Source organism: Zootoca vivipara, chromosome 11 (assembly GCF_965207765.1).
Source record: "Zootoca vivipara chromosome 11, rZooViv2.hap1.1, whole genome shotgun sequence".
Lineage (NCBI taxonomy): Eukaryota > Metazoa > Chordata > Lepidosauria > Squamata > Lacertidae > Zootoca > Zootoca vivipara.
Window position 1 is genome coordinate 35,323,335 of NC_142594.1, and position 12,296 is coordinate 35,335,630.

Here is a 12,296-nt window from a genome sequence, read left to right on the forward strand (position 1 = left end):
TTTAACATGAACCATTAACAGTGTTTTATCTACATAAATCACATATGCAAGGATTTTCCGTATGTATGGCAGTCAATAACACTGCCACAAAATTTTAAGAAGACCAGTAAACACATGAGCACAGTCGCATGCTTGCAAATACCATTCTCTCTCTCTTAAGATGGGTTTTGCTGCCTCAGTCTGTGTCTGCCCTTCCATCTCAGCTTTCACTGTGATCTTCAAATAGGTGCCAGAAAAATAACTGCAGGTGCTTAAAAAAGAACACCATAATTAGACAAAAAACAAAATCTGAGCAACATTAAACTTAACCTGTTTCCAAGGACTCAAGGCCTACAGACAGGACACAACAGACACCATGCCTAACTGTTCTAAGGTAATATAAGCTAAAGGGTAAAGGGACCCCAGACCATTAGATCCAGTTGTGACCGACTCTGGGGTTGCGGCGCTCATCTCGCATTATTGGCCAAGGGAGCCGGCGTATAGATTCCAGGTCATGTGGCCAGCATGACAAAGCCGCTTCTGGTAAATCAGAGCAGCACATGGAAACGCCGTTTACCTTCCCGCTGTAGCGGTTCCTATTTATCTACTTGCATTTTGACGTGCTTTCGAACTGCTAGGTTGGCAGGAGCTGGGACCAAGCAATGGGAGCTCACCCCGTCACAGGGATTCGAACCACCAACCTTCTGATCAGCAAGCCCTAGGCTCAGTGGTTTAACCCACAGTGCCACCTGGGTTAGTTGCCCATAATAATGCACACTCCCTACTTCAGCTCTCCCACGGAGCATATGTAACCTGTTGGTATTTGATTATTATAAAATAATAATTTCCTGGATGCCTAGATCCAGAGATGGGCAAGCCCTCTCCAGTCAGTAAGCCCAGCAGAGATTTAAAATAATGAAACATGCAGCAAAGTAAAGCATGGGAATGTAGACTGTTAGAGCTTTAAAACATCCCACTTTAACTCACTCACAAAGCTTCCCTTTGTTTCCCTTTAGCGTAGAAAAGGCCACACAGTTTGGTAAGTTTAAAAAGATTTTTTTACTTACAAAGTTTCCAAAGATGAGATCCATGTAGTTTCCTATAGAAAACTAGAAAGGAAAACACAGGCAGAAAAACTAAGTTGCAAAATTTAATAACATGGTTTCTAAACACGTGGGGTAGGCTTGGAGTGACAAGCCCAGGTGTCCTCCATGGCCAGATTCACATCATGGAAGAGGGGCGAACAAAGAAACTTCACCTCCTTCATCCCAATGTAAGGGGGTATGACCCAGTCAAGTCTAGCAAAAATAGTTTACTCTATGGTTTTAACTCCTTCATACTACGCATGCTGTTTATATGAGGCTGAATTTCCCACATATCCTTGTTTAAGTGATACGCAGCAGTAGGTTACATACCCATCATTCTTATCCTTTGCCTGGTAAGTCGGGTGTGGGTGGTTTGTACATACTTTTGCTTTCATGCCCCCAGAACCTGCAGTGATTATTGCTGGGACTGACTTCATCCACTAAATTCACCCTTCTGAAAATCAGCTCTGGAACTTTCAAGATTTCAGAACAGACTAAAGCCTGCAGAGACTATAAATAGTGTGTGTGTGTGTGTGTGTGTGTGTGTGTGTGTGTGTTTTCCAGCTCTCTTAAGGGTTGGGGGCTTGGAATATCATCCAGTGCATTCTTAAAGAACTAGACAGTGACAGAGCATATGGTACTGTTGCCTGGGGCAAGTGCATTGCTTCAAGGGCACACACATGCTGCCCTGGTAGCCCTGTACAGCTGGGGTCTGACTGCCCTACCTCAGCCTCATAAAGTGGTGCAGGCCGTGCACTCTTGCATTGGAGCCTGGGAGTGGAGCTGTGGCCAGCTGCCGCAGTTAGGCCGTCATGCAAGGAAGCTGCCTCTGCAGTTCCCTCACAAGTTGGAGCCAGGCTTCTTCTTCTTCTTCTTCTTCTTCTTCTTCTTCTTCTTCTTCTTCTTCTTCTTCTTCTTCTTCTTCTTCTTCTTCTTCTTCTTCTTCTTCTTCTTCTTCTTCTTCTTCTTCTTCTCTGGGAGGCTTCCAACAAAATATTAAAATACAATGGTCTGCTAAACATTAAAAGCTTCCCTAAACAGGGCTGCCTTCAGATGTCTTCTAAAAGTCTGGCAGATGTTTTTCTCTTTGACATCTGGTGGGAGGCCATTCCACAGGGCGGGTGCCACTACTGAGAAGGCCCTCTGCCTGGTTCCCTGTAACTTGGCTGGGAACCTCCAGAAGGCCCTCAGCGCTGGACCTCAGTGTCCGGGCAGGATGATGGGGGTGGAGACGCTCCTTCAGGTATACTGGACCGAGGCCGTTTAGGGCTTTCAATGTCAGCACCAACACTTTGAGTTGTGCTCAGAAACGTACTGGGAGCCAATGTAGATCTTTCAAGACCGCTGTTATGTGGTCTCAGCGGCCACTCCCAGTCACCAGTTTAGCTGCCGCATTCTGGATTAGTTGTAATTTCTGGGTCACCTTCAAAGGTAGCCCCACATAGAGTGCATTGCAGTAATCCAAGCGAGAGATAACTACAGCATGCACCACTCTGGCAAGACAGTCCGCAGGCAGGTAGGGTCTCAGCCTGCGTACCAGATGGAGCTGGTACGACCTGGGCACAGCTTCCCTCACCGCGACTCTGGCCTCAATGAGGGAGCCAGTCATGGGGGTGCCTGGTTGTGCCCCTAAAAATAAATAAATGCCCTCCCCACACTACACCACAGGACTTAGGTTATTACAAGAAGGAGCTACATAGATGGCTCTTAGTCAAGGACTGTAGCTGCACACTCTTCAAGTATCTATAGCAGGCATCCCCAAACTGCGGCCCTCCAGATGTTTTGGCCTACAATTCCCATGATCCCTAGCTAACAGGACCAGTGGTCGGGGAAGATGGGAATTGTAGTCCAAAACATCTGGAGGGCCGAAGTCTGGGGGTGCCTGATCTATAGGGTGCCAAGAAAAAGGGCAGGAGTTACAAACAAGTTTTCACTCTCCTCAGCAAACCTTGCAGAGTAAACTTTGTGGGCCCAGGTAGGATGCAGTTCGAATCTTAACCTTAACACACGCAGCCTCCATGCAGTCTGTGGTCCCACAAAGTCCATTGGGACACGCCAGGCCTCACACAGTTCCAGTCAGCTCTTTGTTCTGAGCAGCTCATCTCACTGACTTTAGCCACAGACATTCCTTATCTGTTTGATCTGGAACTTGATCTTCACCCCGTCTCTCACTACATTGTAAGATGACCCTACGGGATCAAGTTAATGGCCAGTATTATTTTAGTATTCTGTTCCCACAGAAAACTTCAAGTGGGACCTCAGCACAAGTGCATGCTCCCCTCCTGCAGTTTCCTGCAAATAGTATCCGGAACATTATTGCCTCCTACTGTGGAGACAGAGCATAGCCATTATGGCTAGTAGCAATGGATAGCCTTTGGATCTGCCTCTGGTCCTTTTCATCCTCATTTCCTTAGGTCAGAATCAGACTCCCAGCTATAGAACGTCTCAGAGTTCGGTCATGGCTTAGCAGTAGCATAGTTATCAATGAGAATCTCTTAGCTACTTCCTTCCAGAGCACTGTGTACTGTTTGTTGGCTTGGTGAGTTGCACCAGCCTATGTGATGGGAAATAAATCTAAATAACCCAAAGATTTTCAGCAGAAATAGTTTTTTTTTCTGAAGGAAGCTGATTAAAAGTTTAGCAAAAAATCTGTGCGTGTGCATAATGCCAAAGACAGAAGTGAAAATATCATTCTGCCTGACTCATTTATCAAGAAGTTCTTAAAAAACAGCGAACTCTGATTTCTCTTATTTCCATGGGAGCGGTGTGGCAAGTTTGGTTGTGGCCAATGTCTTTCTTTTTGTTCCTAAATCTCCTGATCCTCATTCAACCAGCTTTTCAGGTATCAGGTAAGCTCTTCTTCACTTCCATCACCATTGTTACCTTAGGAATCTTGAATCTAATGCGCCATCAAATCTAATGCACGCCTCAATGATAAGACGGCCCTGAAGTTCATGATCACATGACTACTAATCATGCAAAACTTCAGTTTGTATGATAATTTTACAGTGTTGCAATACAATCCTATACCTCCTGGGTGTACAACCATTTTTCCTGAAGGGCCACAATTGCAATCAATGGGGTTGGAATCAATGGAATCAATGTCCAGAAAGCTCAGGGGCAAAGCATCTATACACAACAAGCTCATGTCCACGTATGGAGACCTCACTTAGACACACACATAATGTGTTCAGAGGGGTTTCACATATCTGGAAATCCCTGATGAGATGCTCATATAGCATTTCCTTCTTTTTTCTGAATTAATTCTTCTCTAGTATCTAGTATTCTAGTAGTGTCTAGTAGCATCCAGACCAGACAGTAACAATGTCTGCAGTGAAGAAGTGCCTTGAACAATTTTTCCATTTTTTTCCAGGAAACTTCTGAACATGACAGAATGCTTTCACTTCTCTTTCTGCTTGAGTCACATTTTTCAGTTCTCCTTTGGGGCAGGGGGCAAGGGGCTAGGGATTACTTGGACTGCACAAGACACAACAGCAGCCCCATGATCCGCCCCACCTCCTCTGCACATGTTGTTCTTTATAGCTCGTGTCCTGGCGTTATTTCCTGCCCCTGTTCCAGAAATAGGCATTGGCTGCTGGTGGTGAGGACAAGAAAAAACACTCAGCATAATGATGCAGGAGAACACAGAGCATAGCAAAATAGTTTCTACGGGGGTGGAGGCGGAGATATTAACGGAGGAGAAGGCTGTCCATGGATTCTAGTCATGATGGTTATATTGCCGCCATTATCAGAGGCAGAAGACTTCAGAATGCCAGCTCCTAAGGCCCGCAAGTGGGAGAATGCTGTTGCACTTTTATGAGCTTCCCATAGGGCTTCACTATTTTGAGAACACAATCTGGACTAGATAGGCCTTTGGTCTAATCAAGCTTGTCCTTTGGGAAGAGGACCTTTACATACAGTGCTGCTCTGTCAAAGTTCTGTAATGAGAAGGAGACCTTGGGAGCAAACCAGCCCTACCATTGGGCAAAGTCAGGTGATCACCTTAGGTGGCAGATGTTGGAGGGCTGTGGCTTGTCATTTTCCCATTCATTTCTCAACATTTCCCCACCTATTTACATTCATGGGGTCCTGAAAATTCAACATCATCTTAGTGTGAAGTTTTCTGAGGAAAAACATGTTTGTGTGCAATTTTCCCCAATATATTCCTCTGCCTATTCCTCTTAAGCCCCCTAACCACCATCTTCCCAACTGGAAGGCAGAGCCACTTGGCCTACTCTGCTAAACGAACTTGCTGCATAAGGTGAAGTCCAGGATGCCAGCCCAATGCCACTGTTGAATATTCAACAGCCACTCCAGTCCGCTTCTGTATGTGGAATGATAAAGAGCAGTAGTGCAGCTAATTGAGTTTAGACCCTGGACTTAATGGTCTTAAGGGGTCCTCCTTTTAGATTGCAATTTGCATTACTTCAGTTCTGAAGCACAGAATCAACATCTCTCCCTCACAGCCCCAGCTATTCCATTATTTACAGCTGCTTCCATATTCCTGATTTGTTATAGCAAAACAAACAAACAAACAAACAAACCACATTTGCCAAACATAATTTTACAAAAATAAATAAATGCTATGAACACAAACCATTTTGCATTTTAAACTCATTTAAATTGTAGCACTTTCATGACTATATGAATAAAATGCAGTTAGCTTCTGCTGCCCCAGAAAGGATAATATATTTTGTCCTGTCAGATGAAAAGGTGGGATATAAATCTTCCTCTTCTTCTTCTTCTTTGGTGATCACTCATAGCTGAGTAAGATTGTCTTCCATAAAAACGATTTTAACAATGGGTCCGTAAGTGACTGTAGAGGCCAATTCTGGATCCACACGTCCTTCCACAGTGGGGACATTGGTTTCCAGGCAGGAGTTGATCATGGTGAGGGTTTGCTAAGTGTGCCTTCCTTTTAGCATGTTTCTCCCTTGCGTCCTGAGATCAAGTGTCTTCAAAGCCCATGACACCTTTGGTAAACGCTGTTCTCCAGCTGGAGTGCTCGCAGGCCAGTGTTTCCCAGTTGTCATTGCTTATACTACATTTTTTAAGATTTGCCTTGAGACAGTCGTTAAACCTCTTTTTTTGACCACCAGCATTATGCTTTCCATTTTTAAGTTCAGAATAGAGTAGTTGCTTTGGAAGACGATCATCAGGCATCCACACAACATGACCAGTCCAACGAAGTTGATGTTGAAGAATCATTGCTTCAACACTGGTGATCTTTGCTTCTTCCAGTACACTGATATTAGTTTGCCTGTCTTCCCAAGTGATGTGTAAAAATTTTCGGAGACACCGTCGATGGAATCTTTTGAGGAGCTGGAGATGGCGTTTATAAGTGGTCCATGTTTCACAAGCATATAGTAAAATTGGTAGTACAATAGCTTTGTAAACAAGCACTTTGGTTTCCCTGCGAATGTCCCGGTCCTCAAACACTCTGCACTTCAGTCGGGAGAAAGCCGCACTCACAGAGCTCAGGCGATGCTGGATTTCGGCATCAATGTTGGCCCTTGTGGAAAGGTAACTGCCTAGGTAGGAGAAGTGATCAACATTTTCCAACGTTACACCACTGAGTTGGATTTGTGGCAATGCAGATGGGTTATTTTGTACTTGTTGGTGTAGCACTTTGGTTTTTTGGATGTTGAGTGATAGCCCAAGCTTTTTGTAAGCTTCTGCAAAGATATTTAGGATGGTTTGGAGGTCATCCTCTGAGCATGCGCACACTATGTTGTCATCAGCATACTGAAGCTCTATGACGGAAGTTACAGTAACCTTACTTTTTGCTTTCAGCCTGTTCAGATTGAAGAGCTTTCCATCTGTTTGATATATGATTTCTACTCCAGTGGGGAGTTTCCAGTCGACAAAGTGTAGGATCATGGTAATAAAAATAATGAATAGAGTTGGGGAAATAACACAACCCTATTCAACACCTGATCCCACTGTGAATGGTTCACTTTGAAAGCCAGTGTTATCTGCAATTGTTGCTATCATATATCATGGAGGAGCCGAATGATATTTACAAATTTATCTGGGCAGCCAGAAGTAAAACGGGTCTCTGCAACCATGCCCAGTCAGCTGCAACCAAGACTATAAAATGTTATTTTTTAAAGAAACAATATGGTTTAGAATTGGATGGGGGAACCGCCTGTTGAGATTCCTGCATTGCAGGGGGGTTGGACTAGATGACCCTCAGGGTCCCTTCCAATTCCACAATTCTATGATTCTAAGAAGGTAGGATGCTGTGTTGATCATTGTCAGCCCTATGGGTTCCAGCATATCCATATCATGGCAGGTGCTAATGAGTGAAAGGCAGGCAAGGACACCATTGCACACCTACACCAAAATATGAATTTTTTGAGCAGTTTTAACGTCCATGGCTAGAAAGCATGGTATAAAAGTAATAAATAAATTTAAAGAAATAGTAAAAATGAAATTTAGTTCTCCAGAAATATAAAGAGCCTCATCAAAGCATGGTATAAAAGTAATAAATAAATTTAAAGAAATAGTAAAAATGAAATTTAGTTCTCCAGAAATATAAAGAGCCTCATCAATTTCAACTATTGGGTGTCTTTTTTAAAAAAAAATCCTTCTAAATGTGAAGCTCAATATAAGACATTAAATGTGAAGTGCAACATATTTATTTGCCTATTTTCATTAGAAAAAAGTGTCACCGGCTATGAAGTAAGAATCCCGTACATGTACAGGTTATATATCCTGCTACCCTCCACATATTCTACAGTTCTTGAAGATGCCAACCTGCTGACTTCTCCCTGTAGCCAAGAAAGATTTCCTTTATATCAGTGCCTCCCAACCTTTAAGAGTCAAAGGACCCCTTTCAATCTCCCCAAAATTCAAGGGTGCCAAGAGGATTTTCTGGCCCTGGTGTACTGTATTCAGATTGAGTCCACTGCTACATTCGCCTAAGACAAAAAAATTGCAGTATTGCAAAATTTGGTGTTGTGTACATTATAACATGTCAAACACAGAAGTGAAAATTTCATTCTGCTTGACTCATTTATGAAGAAGTAACTCAAAAGCAGCAGACTTGGATTTGTCTTCTTTCCATGGGATCTGCGTGGTAGGTTTGGTTGTGGCCAATGCCTTCCTTTTTGCTCCTAAATCTCTTGGTCCTCATTCAAGTGACTTTTCAGGTACCAGGTAAGCTCCACCATTGTTACTTTAGTAAGTGAAGGTGCATCTTCAATAAATTTAACTGTTGACATTTAAATCATCTTCTGGAAGTTAATGTTGCTTGGTTAAAGTTAAATCCATGCAACAGGAGATACAATGAGAATTAATTAAACATTGAATCTGCTTATAGCAATAAAATCAGGTTTAAATTACAATAACAGCACAGTCAACATTATTTTGAATGTAATTTACATGATGAGTTTTTACTGTTGCAAGAAAGAATTTGTTCTTTCTTTATGCAATGCTCTGTTGTATCCTGTTACTTTATTTTTTCACAATATAAAAATAAACTGTAAATATAAGAAATGCGTCAACAATAACATTTTAACAATATTAAGCAAGAAGAGTATCTGAAATATTTATGTGCACAACAAAAAAGGCATATTTTGTTATTTCCACTGGTGTCCTTTGCACTGACATAGAGCTCTTTGATCCAGTGGAGCCTTTTGTCAGGAGACAATATTTGCCATTTCTCCTTCCTCACGTGCTTCCCAAGCTGTGCCAAGGGGTCTCCCAAGTCTCTGGAGCAAATTGGGAGGAAATACATGGTGTACAGGAGGAATGGGAAATGCCAAAATATTGCCTTCCTTCCTGTTTTGCGAACAGAAAACTGCAGGATCAAAGAGCCTCCCTTCAGAGTGAAGGATCCCACTGAGTGCATCCCTTGCACTTTAGCAAATCTAAATTACACCCCTTCCTCATGAAAGGACAGCATCATATCCTTACCGTTCTTGAATACAGTGTGATATTTCTCAGGTTATTTATTGGTATGGCTGGAGTGTTATGATCATGTAGGCTGTTAGCCTACATGACTGTTTTTACTGTATCTATTAGGTAAGAATTTGTCCTGGTATTTTTTATGACTGTTGATGCTAGTTTTAGGATACTGTGTGATTCTTTTGAATTATGGTGCTGGAGGAGACTCTTGAGAGTCCCATGGACTGCAAGAAGATCAAACCTATCCATTCTGAAGGAAATCAGCCCTGAGTGCTCACTGGAAGGACAGATCCTGAAGCTGAGGCTCCAATACTTTGGCCACCTCATGAGAAGAGAAGAGAAGACTCCCTGGAAAAGACCCTGATGTTGGGAAAGATTGAGGGCACTAGGAGAAGGGGACAACAGAGGACGAGATGGTTGGACAGTGTTCTCGAAGCTACAAACATGAGTTTGACCAAACTGCGGGAGGCAGTGCAAGACAGGAGTGCCTGGCGTGCTCTGGTCCATGGCGTCATGAAGAGTCGGACACGACTAAATGACTAAACAACAACAACAATTTCCCATGTCTTGTGTGTGTTTTTGTTGTTTTAAATTCACCATCAGACTAATTCCTACTGATGGGCGGTATAGCAAATGGTTGTACATAAACAAATAGGAAATCAGTTGGTCACCACATACTGAGGGCCATAGAAGATGTCTTGGTTTTAATAAAAGCAGACAAGTGGGGAATATTTGGATCAGATCAACGGTTTGGGTAGGCAAGAGGAGCTAAACTTTTTTCCAGCTATACATTTGTCCAAATCCTCCACTAAAGCTGTTTTTAGCCATGGGGCAGAGGAAAAATTTTCACAGAATGCTGGTGCCAGCATATTATTCCCTGTACAGTGCAGGATATGGGGTGGGTGGCAGGGGGACAGATAGCTTCAGGGCACAGATGTGGAAGGATAGGTGAACCTGTTCGCCTCTGTTCTCCAGTCCAAATTGCCCCCACCCCATGCTTTCAGCAAAAAATAAATAAAAAATAACCATAAGGAAGATTCAATCTCAGATGTCTCGCATCATGTCTAGTTTGGCACTCAAAAGGAGTGAAATATTTTTTAAAAAATCCTTTTTTAAAAAGCTTTATTTATAAAGGTATGAGTTTTTTGTTTTAGAAAACCACTTACCTTTAAAAATGTAGCATTTTGAGAACAATCAAACTTATTCAGAATAAAATAAACTGCAAACAGGATTTGCAAGAAGGACATCAAAGTCAGTTGTCTGGCTAGGAATTAAGCAAGTTATGGACCTCTGATAAATTAAGATGCAGCACTGTAAAATGCAGAATTAACACGAGAGGCATTTCTCTTTGCTCTTTCAATCTTATTGCCTCTTGGTATTATCCATCCTGCCAGTGGTTGCCATGTTGGAAGCTATGGGGAATTTTTTCACCATGTTCCTATAATTTTTCCTCTCTTGATTTTGCAGAAAGTGACACCTTTCTGATACATAATGAAAACCTCAAGCTTTGTATACAACCTCAGAGATCTCGTTCCATCATCTTGGTCAACTGCGATAAGGATAATGAGTGGCAACATTTCAAGTGGGTTTCCGACGATCAGATTTTGAACATGGCAGTGACGTTATGCCTGGCAGTGCCTTCCAAGTCAAACCTGGTTGCACTCACCCTCTCCCCCTGTAATGAGACGAACGAACTGCAGAAATGGGAATGCAGAAATGAGAGCCTCCTTGCACTTGAACAAGGGGATTTGTTTTTAAATCCTGAAGCTGGCCAAAAAAAACGTCTTATTCTTTCTAAAGTAGCCAACAGCAAGAGCACCTGGAAGATCTATGGAACGAAAGACAGCTTGTGTTCCAAGGGCTATGAAGGTAAAATGAGAGAGTTGATCCTCTTTCTTTAGATATTCAGTTGGTGTATCTGCTTCCAGCATGTTGAATCCCCTACGTTTGGGACCCAAAATAGGTATGATGCAAATCACATAACTATCAGTCCAGACTCCAGTTATATCAGAAGGACAAAATAGGATCTAAAGGCAGAGTACTCAAGAAAGTGGCTCAACATAAACACCAACTATATATACAGTCAGGGAATTAAAGATCAAATTGAAAAAATAAGCAGCTAAAAATCCCCCTTCATACAAACAATACAATACTCTCACACATCCTTTTTTACATATCAGATGTTCTGCCACACTGAATAGAATATTTATCCCACCCCCATTCTCAAATTATGTTCCTGTGTATATGGGCTGCCATACGTGCAGAATATCCTGTATATAACCGGGACTTGGCCATCGGAAACTGTGACCGGGTGAAAATTGCTTTAAATGTCTGGGAAAATCTGGATGTATGGCAACCCATGTTGGAAGAGTGGATTTTTGCGGATTTCCTTAAAAATATCTCAAAAACCTTTGTGTCCGGATGTTCACTTTTTGAAATATGGCAACCCTATGTGTATATCTCCCTTCCCTCTGGAGGGATGACTGTCCTGTATGGTAATAGCTTTTAGATGTTTCATATATCTAAAAGCTTGAGTGGCTTTCTTTCATATATCTGATATAAACATACATATTACTGTTTTATAATATTGTTGTTTTTATAGATTTCACACACAGAGCCCAATACTTGATTGCCGCTGACTGTTTGTCTGTACTGGTTGATGTCCTCAAGTGATGGCTGGGCAGTCAGGAGGGTTCAAGCTTTGGCTAGGTAGAAGCTGGACCAACCAGCATGGGCAGCTGGGTGGTGGCACCTTTGAGAACTTAACACCCTTCCTCTACTTTCCTAACCCTGCCTGGAGACACCAGAGGCTGACAATTCACTCCACGTAATGGAGGAATTGCATGCATTTATTCTGTGTACATGCAAAGAGATGGATGCTCAAAATTCCACTGAGGTGAAAATGTAAGGCTGTACACACAAACCGTGCATATCTGAGTTTACATAGAATCCTATAGAGGGCTTTGTCTTCGTTATTTCTGCTTTATTTGAGTTTGCCTCTCAATAGTGTTCAAAATTATTCCAGCCTAACATGATCTGTCCAATGTTCCTTTAGCTCTGTATACCATAGGAGGCAATGCTTTTGGAGCCCCCTGTGTGTTTCCATTCAAGTATAAGAATAAATGGTATGCAGAGTGCATAAGAGATGATGATGAAAATGGACAACTTTGGTGTGGAACAACAGCAGATGTGGATAGAGACTCCTTAAGCGGATATTGTCCAGTAAAAGGTAAGCACTTAACAATGTTTTGTTTGAGCCTTTACTATGCTATTGTGTATTTGCTGCTTAGAGGGACGTTTAACCTACAAAGAGAAAAGGGA

General features: G+C 42.3%; 1 protein-coding gene and 1 long non-coding RNA gene across 2 annotated transcripts in view; one reads left to right on the top strand and one right to left on the bottom strand.

The window, feature by feature from the left end:
• Positions 1–1,218, bottom strand: LOC148684263 (uncharacterized). Its single transcript, XR_015946386.1, has 2 exons — positions 1,047–1,218; positions 1–250 (listed from the first exon to the last, which is right to left on the bottom strand). It is a non-coding gene; the product is annotated as an uncharacterized LOC148684263 (long non-coding RNA).
• Positions 1,219–8,066: 6,848 nt separating this feature from the next.
• LOC118091915 (macrophage mannose receptor 1) overlaps positions 8,067–12,296 on the top strand; it is a 40,811-nt gene continuing 36,581 nt past the window's right edge. The window contains exons 1-3 of the mRNA XM_035129502.3: positions 8,067–8,225; positions 10,443–10,844; positions 12,031–12,204. Of these exons, the coding sequence (XP_034985393.3) occupies positions 8,165–8,225; positions 10,443–10,844; positions 12,031–12,204 (637 nt within the window). The 5' untranslated portion in view covers positions 8,067–8,164. The remainder of the gene's footprint in view (positions 8,226–10,442; positions 10,845–12,030; positions 12,205–12,296) is intronic.